Genomic DNA, 20,718 nt, shown 5'->3' with positions numbered 1-20,718 from the left:
TTATTGAAAATATTGAACAATGTAGATAAACATTGGGACTATGTTTAGACTTTCGCAAAGCATTTGACCGCGTTCAACATGACATCCTTCTGCGAAAGCTATCTGCCTATGGGGTGAGAGGAATAGCTTATAATCTGCTGATGAGTTCTTTAAGTAATAGATTACAGTATGTCGCGGTGAATAGTATCTGTTCTGACAAGCTAGTTCTCATGCAGGGTGTTCCTCAGGGATCGATATTAGGACCTCTGTTGTTTATTGTATAGGTTAAAGATATCTCTCGGATACTAGAATCCCCTGACCTCGTAATGTGTGCAGTAATGTATGTAATGTACCTCGTAATGTAATGTACAGTCAGGCCGGAATGAAACGCGAACACGCATATGTCATACATTTCTGCTTTGCAGCGAGATATTCCTTTACAACCTATTTTCGATTATGCATTTCAGTAGGCCTTTTACCCAGACACATGAATCAGGCTAGTTGTACACTTCAGATGCAACCAGGCAGGTAAAATATTTTGTTTCCTTGACATTCTCTGTTCGCGTTTCATTCCGGCCTGACTGTACCTCGTAATGTATGCCTGCACACTTTAGAACAATTGGTAAATTATTATCTCAGGAAGTTGCATATTTGGCTACTTACTTTACTCACTCACTGAAACTCACTTTAAATCTTTCTAAAACAAATTACATTATATGCCGACCAATTAATACTCTTGGAAGGTATATTTTAAATGTCAGATATGAAAATACACAAGTAGCTGAACAAAAATTTCTTGGTGTTTGGTTTAATGAAACTCTCTCTTTTGAAACACTCATATTGCCAGTCTAGTTAAAGATCTAAGTAAAGTAGCCGGATGCCTGTATAAAATCGCTGGTTTAGTACCTGTCTCTGTCAAGCGTCTATTACACTGTGCACAATTTTATTCGCGACTCACATACTGCATTCTTATTTGGGGTACAACAACGCATAAAACCCTAAGCGGCTCATTGTCGTTTAAAAAAGGGCACTAAGAGCAATTGATGGATACTACGGAAACCCACAAAATCTCCATACTGCACCGATATTCCAGAAGCACAGTATGCTTAAAGCCAATCAGATTTATAACTTTCGTTTGTTGCGGTATATCCATCAGCAGAAATTACATGTAGAAATTCCTGATAACAACTGAGTAGGATACGACCTTCGAATCCACAGAAACTTTATTCCTAAAGTTCCGACAAGCTATGGCAAACAAACAGTAATTTACCAAGTTCGCTCTCTTCTTAATAGGTTGAAACAGGACATTGACTTTTCTGTCAGCAATGCTGCATTTAAAAGAAACATTAAACAATGCCTAATTGCCAACAATGCTGAATTTTGTTCCCTCTAAAACTTCCTTCGGATAACTTTGTTCGTGGGTGACAGTAGGGCCCCGATCCATCCACGTCTGCAGTTTATTATTGGATGCATGCAATTGATCTTGCTGTATATCTAATTGTGGTTATGTTGGTCATTTGACTCTCGCTGTATAGTTTGTGTTCCGGCAGCTCTTGAGTGTGTATGTTTCTGCGCATGTATGTAATAATTGTGCTGTGAATTATGTTTTGCATCTATTACTTCACTCGTCTTCTCTGTCAAACTAATAGGGTGCCGTGGCCTCGTCAGGCTTTTCAGCCTTTTTTATCGGCCGCCTCTTTCTGTAGAAAGAAAACAATAAAGAAAAAAAAATGATGTTCAATCAGGTGGTCAGTTCTGGACACTAGTGGTACCACCCACGGCAGGAGGCGGTGCTGATGCTCTACCGCAGCTCGGCCGGTGGCAAAGGGCAGACACAGTCATCGAACACGGTTGTGTCCATTTCACCAATGCGAATAGTCTTTTCTGTTCACTGCCTCTGTGGGAATCGAATTTCGCGCAGTCTCCTAGCAGACGAATGAACGGCCTCGTACGGCCTCGAACGGCCTGATGTCCGAAACAGGAGACCTCTGTCGAGGCCACAGCCGCCTTTAATTTAACATCACAAGCTTGACCTTTCAACAGCATCTCTCTCTGTCCGCCCACCCAAGGGCAGACTCGGCCACTTGACGCCGCCGCCGCTGCCGCTGCTGCCGCCGCCGCCATTCCTCGCCGCATCGTTGCTGCACGGTGACTCATCCGCCTCCACCTTGGTGTGCTAGTAATTCCTCTCTGGTCCGAGTTCGTTGATTTCAACAGTCGGTTATAGAGGCAAAAGCCGCAAGAAGGTCGACTGGGGCTTTGGGTACATGGCAGTAACGAAGGACCGCCTCTCGCAGCTGGTCATACGGGCCTGGTGCTCCACTGTTGTGAAGCCGGTCCAGGCAGTCATTAGGCGCCTTTCAGAGGGCATAGTGCTGGCTCTGGGAGGACACGCTGTGAACGAAGAAACGAGACACGACTTGTGCGACCCAAGAGGCGCAGTACTTAGGACACAAGGGTGGAGTATCAACGCCCGCAAAACCTGCAGTCGTGGATGCGAGGACAACGCTGTGGCGAGTGTTCGGGCTTTAGCCACTTTGGGGAAGGCCTTGAGGCGAGGAGCACGGGTGGTGTTGCGGGCGAAGCGGCTCTGAAGGAATGGCGTCAGGGAACGCAAGTGAGGGAGCCGTAAAAGCGGAGAACGCCATCTCTGAGGGCACGGTAGTAGGGTGCCGCAGCTGGTGGAAGAGCAAGACTTCGGTCACGGACGAGGAGAGCCTGCGCGGCCCGTGATGCAACGTCGCCCATGTAGACGGTCGCTTCCGCCTGGTAGAGCCAGACGGCGGGATGGGGTTCGTAGAATGATGGAAGAACTACCATGGTTGCACCATTCCGATTCGGGCGGCGATGGATCTGATCCATAGTTACCTTACCTGTTGCGTGCTGTATATATGCTTGAATGGTCATCAGCCACATCTAGCCAATTAATATACGGCGTTCCACAAGGGTCTATTTTGGGTTCAAGATTTTTTATTCTTTATATCAATGATATAATACCCATCCCAGAGCTCCCACAAAAAATTTATATGCATATGATACCGGTGTATTTTTTTCTGGCATGCATCTTAGTAATATTTAGGATGAGGCAAATGCATGGTTACATGAAATGTCTTTATGCTTGAATGTAAATAAACTACATTTAAATTTTAATACAACAAAGGTCATTCTATTTAAGGCACGCAACGATCCTGATGACTTTGAAATTAAGCTTACTTTAAAAAATGGCGTAAGTGAGCGCATTTGTTGTACAAATTTGAGGCATCATTTTTGAAGAACACTTCGGTTGGACCCTGCATATTAATAGGATTCATCGATGTACAGGATCTCAGGCGACTCCTGCATTTCTGCCTGAGTAACACTTACTTTACTTTCGACCATGTGTTTTACAAACAAGTTCACGGCACAGCCATGGGCGCTTCAGTTTCTGTTACCGCTGCAAACCTAACAATGGAATGGCTGGAAAGCCGCGCACTAGATTCATTCAGCCCACAACCAAAGATTTCTGTGCGGTACGTCGATGACTGTTTTTCTATTATCAAGAAGGATGCTTTACTTGATTTCACAGCGCATCTTAACAGCATTGAAGGAGCCATCCAGTTCACAGTCGAACAAGAAGAGAATGAACAGCTTTCATTTTTGGACATCTTAGTGAAACTAAACCAATCCGCACTCTCATTCAAAGTGTACAGAAAGAGCACTCATACTGGCCGCTATCTTCACTTTAACTCCCTTCACCCAGCCTCTCACAAGAGATCAGTGGTTGCCTCGCTTTTTCGTCGAGCAGACCGCATCTGCACAGAGCCAGAGGACGCCAAAGCCGGCCGTCAAAGAGTTCGCAAGGACCTCTTCGAATGTGGCTACCCGTTGCCTTTCGTCAACGCTGTGGAACGCAAACTGTTGCGACCCCCGCGATCTGACAGTGGCCCAGCCGCCAAAAAACGTGCACCTGTGCCATATGTGCCCGGGATCAGCGAAACCTTGGCGCGCATCCTGCGTTCTTACGACGTCGAGGTGTCACATGTGCCGGCGAAGAAGCTGCGGCAAACTCTCGTGAACGTGAAAGACTGCCTGCCAAAGGAAACGTTTCCGGGCGTAGTGTACAGTATACCGTGTAGAGACTGTCACCATGTGTATGTGGGTGAAAGCGGAAACTTTGTTAAAAGATTGAAACAACACCAGTATGATGTTGAAAACAAGAAAGCTTCGTCAAATGCACTCGCTGAACATTCTGAAAGCAGGCAGCATGACATAGATTGGAGCAATGCGCGCATTTTAAAAACCGAAAAGAATCTCAAAAGCCGCCTATATCTGGAATCATTAATCATTCAGACAACCGACCACACTCTTAATCACACTGACGGGGCACTTCCTAGTGCATACGCCCGCTGCCTAGGGCACATTTTAAAGCATAAATAGCCAGCCTTTTCACGTCTGTACCTTTTTGTGAACAAGGCTCCCGTGTGGGAGCCGAAACGTCGTTTAAAGTGTTCATTTTTATTTTGGTCGGTGTTCTGCCTTCTTCTCCATAATTTTTACCTTGTATAAATATGTGTTTATTGAGTAATTGGAACACATGAAGTTCTTGCTTTTTTTGCTGGTTATACTGAGCATTGTGTCGGTTGCTTGGGCCCCGTCAGGCACAATACTTTGCCCTTGTATCCGAGACCTTATTGTATGAAATAACCATCTATCTATCTAAAATGGGGAGCGGGCTGCACTGTACTGGTTGCGGTGCTCGGGGGTTGTCCGTGATCACCAAAGATGTGGGCGCGGTGGCGGCCACTTTTATTGTACTGCGTCTCCAGGGGTTATTCTTGTAATTACGTTCAAAGGGCTAGAAGCAGTAGCCGCTTTCCAGTACCAGCGTGCTAGATCTAACAGTCAGAGCTGTCAACCCCAACCCGAAGTGCGGTAAATCGGCACTACGGTAGGTTCTGGCCCGAGGGGACAAAGACGAGTATTCAACTATGAAGAGGGTTTATTGCTCCCAGCAATAAAAGCAGCAACAAAGAAGCAACCGCCGTAGCGAGGGAGCGTTCCGCTCTCGTACTGAATTGAAAAAGCACGATACGGGAGAATGCACGCGAAAAAATTCAGGGCGTGCACGTTGTTGACCTAAAGTACAGTGAGACGAAAGCCTTAAGCGCGGTGTTTCTGCTTGTGTCACTGATGTGTGGTAAAAGATGTTAAGCTTCGCCTCTAAAAGTGGAACGCGACAGCGTCTTGCAACGCTTACAGGGAGTCCATAGAATGCCATCGCCTGTTCGGCTCTACGCCTTGCTCGTCGGTAAATTCGTTTTTGAGGAAAGGAAATGTATCTGTCTCGCACATCTCGGTAGACACCTGTACCTCGCCGTAACGGGAAGGGAGGACGGAGGACTTTGGCAGCAGCGGCGGAGCGCATCGCACCCAGCATGCTGAATCTTTGCTCTTCCACTGTCACAGGCAATTTTGCTGTCCCGGAGCTGCAGGCTGGGAGCGGCAAGACTTCGAGGGTTCTGCAAAGCTTCTGTGCCACACCAACATTCATTATTCCAGCGCAAAGACGGCACAGAACAAGAAGGGGACACAACAGCGCTGACTGTCAAATAAGTTTTATTCGAGACCAGTAGGGTTTTTATACCACCTGGCTATCAGAACGGGAAAAGAAATATACAAGAATAGCTGTAGGCATGCGCAAGGGTACAGTAACGGCGGTTATCCGGCACGTGTCAGATTTCACATTCTAGATACTTCATCTATTTCTGGGACAATGCCACTGATGGTGCGCTTATGCACTCGTCCTGCAGTCTAATAATCATAGCAGCTTCTATTATTTCTCTTGTTAATGTGTCTCGGTGTTTCCCTATGACACTGCATTGCCTGTACATCAGTTCACATTTATCGTCGCTGTCATTTTCTGCGCTGCAGTCCCTGCAATGTTTGGCTCCTCCTGCGAGCTGCGAGCTGCGCCACGGCTGGGGCGGTTCCCGTCACTTTGGCAGCAGCGGCGGAGCGCATCGCACCCAGCGTGCTTAATCTTTGCTCTTCCACTGCCACAGGTTAGTAACCTGCTATTTAGTGGTTTTCTCGTTGTTTTTCACGCGCTCTGCCGCTTGCTGCCAGTGTGGTGGGCTGTTGACTGTGCGAGGCTGAAACTGAAGCGATAACATCGTCAACATAGGTTTTTTGATACATTATGGATCGGTGTAACGTTTGCCGATGTGTGATGAGCGATGGCAGTCTTGCATTGATCTATTCAGAGTGTGAATTCTCATTTCATGTTGGAACAGGCTGTGGCGTCACTGAACAACAGGTCAAATCTAAAAAAAATCCCCAAAAAATGGAAATGTGAAGTATGTGGACCAGGAAAAAGCAAGAGCACAGCTGAGAAGAAGTCTTATAGTGAGGTGATCACTAAACTATCAGATACGGACCGAAAGCTAAACATGCTGCTCGACCTGCCAACCAAGGTAAATGGCATAGAAGAATCTATACAGCTACTCTCGGACCGCTTTGACGCCATACAGCAGCGTCAAGATACCCAAGAAAGAGAACTCAAAGATATCAGGCGTAAAGTCGATTGCATTGGGAAATCTGGCGCTACCAAGGAAATGGCACAGTTACGGATAGAGGTAGATGCACTTGAGTCGCGTAGCAGAAGCCTTAATATTGAGATCCATGGAGTCCACGAGACCGACGGGGAAGATCTTTTAGAAAAAGTGAATAACCTAGCGAAAGAACTTCAATTAAAAGAAGTAACCAGAGAGGACGTGCTGGCACTTCACAGATTGCCATGTAGGCCTGGAAAGATTCCAGGGATAATCATGCGCTGCTCTCGTCAAGAACTTAAAAGTGCTTTCATGTCAAAAAGAAAGGAACTAAATGATTCCGATGGCAAGCGCTACATCTGTTAAAAAATGACGTCTCGGTCTAGGAATCTGCTCACTTTCGCTAAATATTGGGCAAAAAAATCTGGCTATCAGTTCGTCTGGCATTCAGGCGGCAAGGTTCTTGTGCGTAAAGCTCCAGGTGCATCTGCAACAGTCATTAAGTGCGAAAGTGATCTCGATGCTTTACTTTTGTAAACGTCCTTTCTCTCTGAGGGCATTATTGATCTCTATTTTTCTTTATGAACAGTTTGATGCATATAACAAAAGAACAATGGTTTACTTCTGGCTTTGATCAAAAACGAGTAATCTGTGTCCATTTGAATGTGCAGTGGCTAAAAAAGAAATTCCCAGATCTAGAGGCCTATTTTGCCGACATGCACAGGTACTGTAACGTTATGTTCAGTTTAGACATGGTACAATGAAAACTCTGAGATATTCAAATTGCCAAACAAAAACACGTTTTGCTTGAACAGGTCATCAAAACGTGGAGGAGGTGTGTCATTATTGTTAGATGAATCTATGAAAGCTGATCTGTTGCCTGATTTCTGTCGCGTTACCGATGACTACGATATGCTGTCTGTCGAAGCCAGAGGTCTGCATTTTGATACATGTTATAGACAACCTGATGGGGAGCTTTGTGCTTTTCTCGATCTCCTGGAAAAGTTCTTTTTGTTTGCCAGTGAAAATAGACAGAGTTATAATTGGTGGTGACTTCTACATTGATATGAAAGCTGCGACTCGCAAAACAGCAGACCTTGAACGATTACTTGCAACATATGGATACGCAAATGCTATAAAAACAGAAACAAGGGTGACCCCTACATCTGCAACATTGATTGACCTTTTTGTCACGAATTGTGACCTGTCATATGTCTGTAGTGCTGAGACAGCGAAAGGAATTTTAATGAGGGAAAGGTGGAGAGGTGGAGAGTGCTGTGCTAAGTTGTTTTACTAGTGACCATATGCCAATATGTATCGGTGCTAAAGTGCAAGAAAGTACATGGAATGTGAAGAAAACACACATAACCTGGCAAACCATTACTGAAAACTTTCTAAAAGCATTTCAAACGGAGATACGAGGCATGAGTTGGGATTAAGCATATTCACAGACTACACCAGAGAGCGCCTATGATATTTTCATTACTAAGTTTGTAGAGGTATATAAGAAGTACTTCGTGTTTAAAGAGAAGAAAATAAATAAAAATATTCGAAAACCTTGGGTAACCAAACAGCTTTTAGGAAAAATCAGAAAACGAGACCGCATGTATGGGAAATTCTTAAAAACTCGAGACCCACAACATCTTAAATCCTTTAAGTCCTTCAGAAACAAATTAACTAAAGAGTTAAGACAAGCAAGAAACGCTTATTACGTTCGGGAGTTCATGTCTTGCAGTGGGCAAAGTGATAAACTCTGGAAAAATAAAAACGCCCGTACGGGACGAAAACAAAAGGAAGACCCACCAAGAGAAATTTTATTAAACGGACGCCTAGTGAAAGACCAAGAATTAGCTGATGCGTTTAACCAATACTTTACAGTGAAAGACTCAGTCTCAAATACAAGCTTCGCCAATGATATCCCAGTGCCGAGAAATAGCGCTCTAGTTTTTTTCACGCCAACTGATGTCGCTGAGGTGTGTTCCGTTTACTTAAGCTTAAGGCTTTCTGTTTATTCAGGTCTAGTGAAGCAGCGCTACGGCACGAACACAGCGCTGTGTTCGTCCCTTTCTTCCCTTTGGCCCTGTGCCGTAGCGCTGCTTCACTAGATATGTCAGACCAACTCGGCCACCAGTTCATGTTGTCTGCAGGTAAACTGCAACAAAACCAAAGCAATAATTTTTCGTATCCAGGGTAGAGAAACCCCAGAGAACCATAGTGTAATGTACGAGTCTGTGCATATTGAGGTCGTGAATACGTTTAAAATTCTCGGTGTAACCTTCTCGAACCACTTACAATGGGGCGACCACACAGAGTTAGTCTTGAAGAAGCTCAGCACTACAGTTGGTATGTTAAATCACAATAGATATTTATTTCCTACTCCTGTTAAACTAGTACTCTATAATGCGCTGTTTGCCTCGCACATTAATTATGGCTTTTTGGTATGGGGTACAACGACTCAATTAAAACTTAATAATATTTTCAACATGCAGAAAAGGGCTTTACGTATTACTGTCAATGCATCCTACACTGAACATAGTGACCCTCTCTTCCAGAGTTATAACGTAAAAAAAATTCGAGATATTTACACATATCGACTCCGGCGTGAATTCTATTTTGGTATAAAGAAACATAATTCTATATTTTATTTATTTATTTATTTACCTGCTACTGCAGACCTTTTTGGTCCAAGCAGGAAGGGCAGAAGCAAATTGTACAAGAAATGCTTACAGAACATCTTACGTACATACATATGTTTAAAATTCATGCATGCAGGTATAAAATCACTCCGATATACATCTTCGTCACATCTAAAATAGTCACAAATACACGTTTCAGAAGGGCATTTTCAGGGGTTAAAAGACATTGGTAATGGCCTCTTTGAAATTAGGGCACGTAAAAACCTCTTCCGGTAGTGAGTTCCAATCACTGATTGTTTTCGGAAAAAATGAAAACTTATGGGAGTTTGTTTTTGCGAAGTGAGGTTCAGCTGTAGGGGTGTGTGTGTCGCGTTTTTCGAGCTGATGATGGAGTAACATAAGGACTTGCCGAGATGCCAAACTTTCCCTGAATTAAGCAGTACAAAAATTCTATTCTTGCTATCTTTCTTCGGATGCTGAGAGGTTTTATCTGGTTTGTTTGCATAAGGAGAGATGGATATTCGGAGGTTTTATATTTATTGTAAATGAAGCGCACAGCACGCCTTTGAACTTTCTCTACCTGTGCAATGTCCTTTTTCGTGTGAGGGTCCCATACCCCGGCAGCGTACTCGAGTTTCGGCCTAACAATGGATTCGTAAGCTAATTTCTTTACATTGCTTGGTGTTCCCCTTATCTTATGTCTTAAATATCCCAGTTTTTTCATTGCAGAAGAAGTTATATGACTAATGTGGTCACTCCATGTGAGCTGGTCCTTAATGATTACGCCTAAGTATTTGTACTTGGTTACCTGAGTTACAGTTGTAGAATTGAGGGTGTAGTTAAACATTTGAGGCACCTTCTTCCTTGTGATACGCATAAATACTGTTTTGTTAGGATTTAGTGACATTCCCTATTTTGTACACCATGATGAAACATCATTTAAAGCAGTATTAAGCAGGGCTTGGTCCGAAACCGATCGTATTTCTTTAAATAGCATGCAGTCATCAGCAAACAGATTAACCTTTACATTTTCATCAATGGCAGAAACTAAATCATTTATATGAACCAAAAATAGTAGGGGACCCAACACACTCCCTTGCGGAACACCTGAGGTGACCTCGAGAGGAGGGGAACTAAAACCGTCAATCTCCACATACTGTTTTCTATGCCTTAAGTAAGCAGCAATCCATTTTATGAGTGGTGCAGGTACTCCTATTATTTTAAGTTTGAGTAGTAGTTCATTGTGCACAACCTTGTCAAATGCTTTACTGAAATCGAGGTAAATGACGTCTACTTGTCCGGACGTATCTAATACAGCACTAAAGGTATGGATAGCTGTGACTAATTGCGTAACAGTTGAAAATCCCTTTCTAAAACCATGCTGACATGAACTAAGCGCTGAATTTGTATTTAGAATCTGCATTATATGATTTGCAACCATGTGTTCAATGAGCTTGGCATCGCTAATTACTTGGCATCGCTAATTTGCGTTTAAGCGTGCCCGCTTACAGTACGCGTCACTCTGAAAAGTGGGAGGTTAAAACACACTGGACAACTTACAGTTAACAAATGCTTGAGAACAATTTACCGCGCCTATTAAATTCCCTTAATGAAAATGGCATCAGTATCGAAAAAATAAGCCCCTCAAATTTTAAGACTTCGTTGAGTTCATGTGGTTTTGACCGATTATGTAGTGTGTTGTAAGAGTTCTTTTTCATCTTATCTTCTATGATTGTTTTTCCGGGACAGGTGACCTGTGTATGTTATGTTTTGTATGTTGTGCTTCACCGCGCTGCCACATGTAAAGGGGGTCGAGGGCCTCTCAAGCTGCACTGTCGCAGCTTTTACCTCAGTCTCCTCCAATTTGTAAAAATTGACATCAATAAAGGAAAGGAAAGATGGTATTAGCTAGACGCGCCTTTGTTCATTCCAAATCATCGAGCTGGCATGGCGGAGTGGTTAGCGTGCTCGTCTCGCACTCCGGAGGCACTGGTTCGATTCCCCAACTCGATCAATTTCCTACTCGGTTTTAATTATTTGTGTGGTCTGACTAGAAAGTTTAATTACACCAATTGGTTAATTAAGCAATTAACTAAACTCAATCCCACTTACTTGGAGCATCACTATAAGATCCCTTTAATTGGTTGCTCGGTTACTAGCGATATTAGAATTGGCCCCGTTTGAAATTCGCGCAATGTGACGTCACGATAATTCGACCAATTGAAACAAGGTCAGCGTAGCTACGGCCACCGAGGTCTCGCTATGGCTATCGGAGTGTTGCTCTCGCAGCAAAAGGGGTTCGGGGGGAGCGAGGTTCCGCTCACCTCGCGTGGCTCCTCGCTCATCCAAGTCGCACACGGCGGCCGGCAGTCTCCGTGGCAGATGCGTGATCCGCGCGTGTGCAAGATTGTCGCCACAAGACGAGCGAGCCAGCTCCCGCTCTACGGAGAGTAGGTCTCGCCGTAATAAGAAGTCTCCGCGGGGCACCAAAGGAAGCGGGTGTGGCGTGAGTGATTACCTTTGAGCAACACTTGTTGTTGGGCTAGTTGGTAATACATACTTCTGAAGGAACCAGCGCACAAAACACAACGGACAAGAAAAAGGTGGTACACGACGGACAGGAGCGCTGAACTTACAACTTTATTTCGGAAGTAAAGATGCAACGTATATATACAGCCATGTCAGGGAGGCGTGTCACACAGGGAAAGCAAGAACAAGAGAAATCTACAAGGTCATGATGAGACAAGTGGCACAAGCAAACCAAAAACCTTAACTAATATAACATGTGAAGGTGACCAGTTTCAATGGAGGCAAGAAAAACAACAGGGAAAAAAAAACAAGGAAAAAAAAACGCCAGACCTCGTGAAGATGAAAAGTGATACTGATAACAAAAACCGATAAAAACAAAAAGGCAAAAGCCAATAAAAGCGATAAAAGCAATAAAGTTAACAGGGCAATGGAAATGAAAAAGATAAGATGCCAACAAGTAACACGGCAAAAAATACTAACAGCTAAAATTAAGAAAACATATCGCGGAAAAAACTAACAGCTAAAAGGTAAAACCCACAGAAACATAAGGTTAAGTCTTGTGTAAACAAATAGCGGAAAAAAGTTGGCGGGAAAAAGACGGTTGCATAAGGTGGGAAGTTAAAATGCTAGTGCCTCGAATTTCGTGCCAGATAGGCGAGTTCTTTCTCAGATAGCGACACTGAATGTGTTGGCAGCTTTCTGCAGCTTCATCTAAAAAAATTGACTCTTGATGATCCTTTCGTTGTTAAGCACGCAGGAGAAGTGGTTGAGTTTTTAAAGACCCAGCACAACAAACCACTTTTAGGGTTTTCTGTTGATGTAAAGGATTTATTTTATTCTATCCCACATGACGACCTGCTGGAATGCGTTAACGACTGTATTGACAAGTTTGGTCCGGTTTCCTTTCAAAATGAATGTGGTATTGCAGTAAGCGGTTTCCTGGAACTTCTAGCAGCCTATCTGAAATCAACTTTTGCAGAATGGGATGACAAGATTTTTCTTCAGAAGAAAGGAATCTGTATTGGTTCCGTCATTGCCCCTTTATTGAGCGACCTGTATTTAGCCAAACTTGATAAAAACGTCAGCAGTCGGTTGGAGGGTACAAAAGTAACAAAGATTTTTCGTTTTGTAGACGACTTTCTCGTTTTTCTCGATTGCAATCAGGATACCTTCCAAGTTGATGTCTCGAAAACATTGGCCATTTTCTTAGAATGCTTATCTCCTTTAACCCTTACACATGAACTTCCAAATAATGGGTCCTTGAGATTTTTAGAATTGGGCCTTCATTTCAAGTGTGATCACCTATGCTGGTCTTATGAGCCAAGGGGCCAGAAGCCGGTACTTCCTTTTGACTCAGCCCACTCTAAGTTGGTTAAAATGAATGTAGTTCAAGGAATCTTTAGAAATGCGCTGGTAAAATCGTGTGAACACCAAATTGAGAGTAGTTTTTTAGCGCAAACAATTAGATTAGAAAATGCTGGCTACCCCACTAAGCTTTTAGCCTCAGTCGCTGAAGCAATGCTTAAAAAATCAAAACGACCCGATTCGACTGCCCCGACTGACAACACCAATAGAAAGAAAGTCTCTGTTATGCCCTACTTGCATCGCATTTCGCACAACATTAAGAAAATTGGGAAACGTGTTGGAGTTGAAGTCGTCTTTAGTGCCCCAAAGCGACTTTCCCAGCTTTGCAGAAAGGTCAATGAAACTCGTAAAAAAGAGAGTACATGCAATATCAGGCACCAGAAGAATTTTGTGCAGTGTACCGATTCAGTTGTCTATTCCATCCCTCTGTCCTGTGGGAAGCAGTCTATTGGACAGACAGGGCGTTGTTTAAATGAAAGACTAAAAGAACATGATTACAACGCAAATGTTCAAAAGTGCCGTCACATTGGTATCCATTGTCGGGATTGCAAAGATGTAGAAACAGGATGTTTGCCACACTTCGAAAAAACTCGGGTAATAGCCACAATCAGAAACACGAGGCCCCGTGAAATAGTTGAGGCAATCACGATAGCGTCGTTAAAAGAAAAGTGCATTAGCCAGCCTTCAGTGTCGCTATCTGAGAAAGAACTCGCCTATCTGGCACAAAATTCGAGGCACTAGCATTTTAACTTCCCACCTTATGCAACCGTCTTTTTCCCGCCAACTTTTTTCCGCTATTTGTTTACACAAGACTTAACCTTATGTTTCTGTGGGTTTTACCTTTTAGCTGTTAGTTTTTTCCGCGATGTTTTCTTAATTTTAGCTGTTAGTACTTGTTGCCGTGTTATTTGTTGGCATCTTATCTTTTTCATTTCCATTGCCCTGTTAACTTTATTGCTTTTATCGCTTTTATTGGCTTTTGCCTTTTTGTTTTTATCGGTTTTTGTTATTAGTATCACTTTTCATCTTCACGAGGTCTGGCGTTTTTTTCCCTTGTTTTTTTTCCCTGTTGTTTTTCTTGCCTCCATTGAAACTGGTCACCTTCACATGTTATATTAGTTAAGGTTTTTGGTTTGCTTGTGCCACTTGTCTCATCATGACCTTGTAGATTTCTCTTGTTCTTGCTTTCCCTGTGTGACACGCCTCCCTGACATGGCTGTATATATACGTTGCATCTTTACTTCCGAAATAAAGTTGTAAGTTCAGCGCTCCTGTCCGTCGTGTACCACCTTTTTCTTGTCCGTTGTGTTTTGTGCGCTGGTTCCTTCAGAAGTGAGTGATTACGTTTCGAAAGGCATAACACCGCGCGGTAATTACGCGCGACCGTTACCATGGGGCCTGGGATTCATGTGTGTCGCCACGACCTGTGACCAGTTTCTCGTGTGGAAGGGTTTCTGAAGCGTAATCTTTAAAGCGAAGCTCAACTTGTGCTATGAACATCTGCGCGTATTGCTTTTGCCTTTTGAGGAGCAGGAGATCGAATATCAACCGAATTTGGATCAATAATTGAACTGTTTGCATCGGACAAGCGCAGAGTCAAGCTCTGAGCAGTCTGGTTGGTGCAAAAAGAAACCAGGTAGAGTTTGAAACATTGCCTCAGTTTCGTGCTGGCCCAATTTATTTCGGATTCAGATCGGGATGGTTTGAAAAGACCTTTATGCAGACTACTTTTTTGTGATCGATAATTTTTTTCCCCACATGCTAGCTGTAAATATTTTGCATATGTTCATTTTTTGTTTTCTTAGTGCACTTTGCAGCATCAGACAGAGACGTTAGGGATGCGCTAGCCATTGCTATCGGTGAGAATCTTTTTCCTGCTTTTGATTCCATAGACTGTGCACTATGTTCGATTCCTTGTCCCACCCCTTGCGGTTCGGTGTAAGAAGTGTCTAGAGAACAATTGTAAGAAGTGTCTAGAGAGAACAAATAGGAGGACGTAAATTGGGTTGTGTTAATTCTTTGAATATACCAGGTGTTTCAGGGAAGCCCGCCACTATATATAAAAAATGTTTTTGAGGTGAACAGATGCTTTTTGCGGCATAGTAACACCAGTGCTGCAGATATAAAAAAAACTATGGAAAATTGTTAAGTACGAAAGCGAACAATTAAATTCTAAACAGTCAACTTTTTAACTGTTACCGATTGCAGTTAGTGGTTGGTATCCGGGCGTTAGTAATAGTCATATCAGTTGTTAGATTTTCGAAAATACGATTACCCTCAGTGCTTTGACTTGACAAATTTGCACCATTTCTCGCACCATTCCAAAATCGCGCGCCTGCAAGGCGATGCCAAAGAAATCAAGTCACTCGCGTTCTCGGTGACATTGTCTTCCCCGCCTGCGTTGCGATGCTCCTCGCCACTTCAGTGCTCTGGAGATGGTCGCGCGGTTCGTGCGTTACACAGTGCCATTGTTTTGCGATCCCCGCAGACACACGGTTTCCTAGTCGCACGAGAAGTGGCGTTGAGCAACAGCGGCGAAGGCGTTTTCAAAATTCTATAAATTGATGTGGCTACTTGTTTCAAGAACAGCGTGAAATAGACAAGGACTAAAGGAAGATACACACAGACAGGCGCTGACTTGCAACTAAAGGTTTATTGCTTGGAACGTGGAACTAGGTTGGCCAGGCGAGCACAATAAGAGTGTTCCCAATGCAGTTAAAGGGCATCTGGGCAGCCACTGCCTGAGATTGTGGGAGCAATACTTGCCAGCCAGACTTCCAACAAACAAAAGTGTTGAGTAGACACCCCATAACGCTGACTCCAGAAATTATTGAAGCCGCCCAAATCACCTGGTTAAAGGACGCATTTTTCTGCAGTCTCTCGTTAGCATTGTCAGCCAAGGCATTGGAATTACTATCTGCAGGGAAGTAACGCTGTTCTATCATTTTGTTTTTTTCCTGTGCATGGACAAGTGTGTATCACCCCTGCGCTTTGGTATCGTTGTTTGGAGCCTCATCTATCTATTTCCACGTTCCAAGCAAAAAACATTTAGTTTCAAGTCAGCGCCTGTCTATGGGCGTCTTCCTTCAGACCTTGTCTGTTTTGCGCTGTCCCTCTTGAAGATAGCATACCAGCTCACCCAAGCATCGGTCCTAACGTATTACTACTGCCAAGCTACAAACCTCATTGCAAGCAGAAGCCTATCTGTAATAGTTAAAAAAGTGAGCATGAAAATTTAGTCAATCACTCTAGTAGTTAATCTCGTACACGTTAGGGAAAATAAATAATCATTGACAATTGTAATTTCAGAATCTCAACTGTAACTGATTACAGCGGTAAATTAGAAACGTCATCGGTTACTATTGCACTATTTTCCTTCCTGTCATTGAGGCTGATGATGACAATGAACCACTCCAGCTTTCTTGGTAATTCGCTACGCTCTGTTAATTTTCAAGAGGAGCTGTCGCTAATTGCCCCACATTTCCCCGTGGAGAGATCACCAGCTGCACTGCACACGTCTCAGTGCATGCACAGGTTGGAAGGGTGCTTGGTTCGCAAGGCTTCGATGCTTTGTGTAGAAGTCGCCTAGTTGGGTGCAGCTGGAGGTAAGCTACGGCGCCATATGACAGGACGGGGGTCCCTACAGAGCGTTCGCGTGGTATTTCTTGAAACGAGAACTTTTAAAAAATGTCAGTGATTAACAGTAATCAATTACAAAAAAGTAGTTGACTTACCACTAACTTTAGAATATAAATAATGTAACCAATTAGTTACAAAATTACAAGAAAATGTAACTGATTCCAAGGAGAGGGCTGAGTCGGGCTGGTTGGTTCATGTTGAATGGTACGGCAAAACAGCGCTGACGGACGGGACGGAAGAAGATGAGACAAACACATGCGCTGACTAACAACCAAATGGTTTATTGCGAAAGAGGGGTGCAATATAAAGCATAGAAGGGAAAACTCATCATGCGATTACATTACATGCGATCAGTTACTTTAACGCGTTACGCACTCTACGACTTGTTAACGTGATTCGCCTGTTTTTTGACGTCCGCCAACACTGGTAAGTTCTTCATCTCACAAAGCCTATTTTCAAAATATTGCGGCGGGCTTCCCTGAAGCCCTCCGTATATTGCCACATATGTATCTACTGATCATGAGTTTCCGTATAGTATGCTACTGTGTTACAAAGAGCAGTTAAAACTTGCTAAGTTTTCATTTTCGGTGTCACGAGCGCTGCAAGACCATGGGACGTTTTGGCCCCTTCTAGTGGTGATGTCGGTTCACGCCTATGGTCACCGTTACGACGGAAGAGCAGTTCGGAAGGCGGGCAGAATGAACAGTACCTGGAAGAGCAGTTCGTGGCGTTTCCGGGCGGCGATCGGGCTAAGGCTCCCTCTGAGGAGGTCCGGCTCCCTGATTTGGACGGCTCGCCGGAAACTTTCCTCCAGCTCGCTGGCACGACGGCTGCAGCGCAGTTCCACGTGGTCCACTGCAGGGGCACACACTCGTTACAGCGGTTGAAACCATCGTCCTGCCGTGTGAGAGTTTGTGACTGCGCGCAACAATACACAAGTTTGCAGGGATTTGGTAAACGGTGCTGGCAAAGGACAGGGTTAATTGGAGAGACATGGACGTCCCTTTGGCTGCTGCTGAAGATGATGGTGACTTACGACCCTCGTACAACATGTGATTAGCGCTTGCTGGCGGTGCCACGAATGGTCAAGTCCAAAGAGCCGCAATGACGAGGCGGTTCCTTGGCTGAGAGGAAGCGTACTTAGGGTGTTTGGTCCAAATCCCCAGGTGGCATTCGCCAGATGGCGGAGACCTATGAAGAGCGGCTGCAAAGTAGCCTTACCAGACCGGGCGTCTTTGCACATAACTATACCGTTGGCTACACTCTTCCCGCGGAATAAGACATGCGGACAGGACGACGAAAACACTGCTATACAGCAGCTTTGGCATGTTGGTTATTAATGCGCAAACACGATATGGCTATGTTGTCCGCACGACTAACTTGTCCGCACGACTACGTCCGGACGAATGGGTTTGTGGGAAAAATAATGGTGCCATCAGGTACAGCATCGAAATATCTCGTAATGGAAATCGGGTGGCTGAGGTGGGTCAATTAAATGCAATTAATACAGTTTTTGAAAAGGTTCTTTGTAAACGTATACAAAATTTTCTAAATAAATATAACATTATATGTCATAATCAGCATGGCTTCAGGCCCCAAAGGTCAACGTCATCCGCAGTTCTTGTTCTTTCATAACTTATAAATTCTGCACTGCATAATAACAAGCTGGCCATAGTAGTATATTTAGACATATCAAAAGCTTTCGATACGGTTGATCACACAATACTACAACAGAAATTGGAAACCTACGGTTTAAGAGGGAAAATTTGTGATCTAATTAGAAGCTATTTTACAGGACGGAAACAATATGTTGTCGTGAACAATTTAGCCTCACTACCACAAAGCATTAATCTAGGTGTGCCTCAGGGCTCCGTGCTTGGGCCGCTATTCTTTTCCCTGTATATTAATGACCTTCCATCAATGATGAAATATTCGAAAGCTGTAATATGTGCCGATGACACTGCATTACTTTTTACAGGGGAAAATTTAGAGGCACTTAAATGTATAATTAATGAAGAGCTTAGTGAAGTTTCGCAGTGGTTTAAAAGTAATCGGCTAACCCTTAACACTGAGAAAATAAAGTACACCGTGTTTCACTCACGCAGGAAGAACATGAACTACGAACATATATCTCTAACAATCGACAACACGACTCTGCTGAGGGTGCCTCAATACAAGTATCTTGCCTGTTCGCGTCTGATATGCACTGGAAAGAACAAATTAATAATATTTGCTCCAAATTAGCCTATGGTTGTCATATTTTACTAAAGGCCAGGGACTGCTTTGATCTTCCAATTCTACGCATTCTGTATTTCGCCTTTGTGCACAGTCAATTATCTTATTGCCTGGAAGCATGGGGTGGTACATATAAAACATACCTAGATCCTGTTTCTCGCCTTCAAAAACGAGCTATTCGTATGATAACTTATTCAAATAATACATACCCCAGCAGGCCACTCTTTCAGCAGCTTCGTATCTTACCCCTATCAATGGCATATAAACTGAAGATAGCTGAAATAGTAAACAATGTAATAAAATCTAACAACCCCCTGCCCCTTAGTTTATTTAGATTACCAATGAAACAAACAAGAGCTGCAACCAACAATCTATTTAATTTACCACCTTGTTACAATATGTACGGCCGGAGACTCCTAGAATACAACGGAGTCCATGTGTGGAATGAAATCCCTAATGAAGTTAAAGAAAAAAATAACTTTTCGGCATCTTTAAAACACTATTTAATTTCCATGGAAATGTAGGAATGAATTCAATTGTGTGTGTTAATCTTGAAGTTTTTTTTTATTTTACACGTTCTGCAGTAATATTGTACTTGTTTTGTATTTGGACCCCTCACTAGCCGTAAAGGCTATGGGTCCAAACAACAGTTTGTGTACTGTTTCTGAGAATAAATAAAGAAAACATTAAAAAAAAAATAGTTAATTAACTAGAGCCAAGAATGTCCAAAAAGTGGGCGGGGCCTGAGCAAAAGTGACGGCAAATTTGAAGACGCCGGAAGTGTGGCACCACGTGACTAGAACTTTCTTTCTTTCTTTCTTTCTTTCTTTCTTTCTTTCTTTCTTTCTTTCTTTCTTTCTTTCTTTCTTTCTTTATTTAAGACATTCCGTTACAGAAATGCCTTGGGGGACGCGACAAAAGGCAATAGACATGCCTGACGGGGCCGCGCCCCCCTTGGCTGCGGCGGAAACAACATAGCATAAGCACAATAATTACAAAGCAAAAGGAACAACAATACTGCATGATATGAAAGTGCATGAAAAAACACAAAAAATACAGGTACATAGAAACAATAAGTTGGATCAGTGGTATGGTGTTATGAAAAACAGTGATGTATGTGCGCACGTCTTCAATCATCACAGTGAAGGTAAAGATCCGGAGTGAAGGCGAACGAAGTTATCAACACAGCATGGTCTTTGGTTTTCATTTAAGAAAAAATCTCTAAGTGTTTTCCTCAGTCGTTGCACCTTGGTGGCAGTAAACAGTATCTCAGCTAATTCAGGGTGCGCATTGAGGAAATCTGGAATCAAATAACTTAGTTTTTGATCACCGTATGTTGTACGCGAACGGGGCCTTGGTATTAAGTTTTGTCGTAGATAATAAGGACCAGGTTGCGCATGATATTTAGTTTGAAATGTTATATCTGTTTGGTGAAGACGCGAAATTTCCAGGGCCAGTTTGTGTTTATGGAGTTTGTGAATGGGCATTATTTTATTACCTTTAAAATGAGGTGCAGTGTCCTCCGAAAGATCCAAATTGCCTATTGCTCTCACTGCTCGTTTTGAAAAGAGAAAAGACGATCCAAATTTGTCTTCGTCGTTGTAGCCCATACTAGGAAGCAGTAACAGAAGCGTGAATGTAAAAGCGCATAGTAGATTTGCTTTTTTACAGCAGACGGAACATGGTATCTTATCTCGTTTAAAATTCCCACAGCTCGCCCAAGGTCCCTACGCAGTGCGTCAACGTGAGGCGTCCATGAAAGGGTCTCTTGGAATATTACCCCCAAAAATCTAACTGTAGTCGAT

The 20,718-nt window shown here is 43.4% G+C and overlaps 1 protein-coding gene across 1 annotated transcript in view; it reads right to left on the bottom strand.

The window, feature by feature from the left end:
* The window catches only part of LOC149327750 (calcium-activated chloride channel regulator 1-like), an 884,343-nt gene that overhangs the window by 62,605 nt on the left and 801,020 nt on the right, over window positions 1–20,718 (bottom strand). Inside the window, exon 16 of the mRNA XM_089564962.1 lies at window positions 17,388–17,533. Coding sequence (XP_089421088.1) covers window positions 17,388–17,533 — 146 coding nt within the window. The remainder of the gene's footprint in view (window positions 1–17,387; window positions 17,534–20,718) is intronic.

This window comes from Amblyomma mixtum, chromosome 10, assembly GCF_055824585.1.
Source record: "Amblyomma mixtum isolate Tamu chromosome 10, ASM5582458v1, whole genome shotgun sequence".
Taxonomy (NCBI): Eukaryota; Metazoa; Arthropoda; class Arachnida; order Ixodida; family Ixodidae; genus Amblyomma; species Amblyomma mixtum.
The sequence above is the reverse complement of the archived record's forward strand: the minus strand, read 5'-3'. Positions and strand labels throughout refer to the sequence as shown.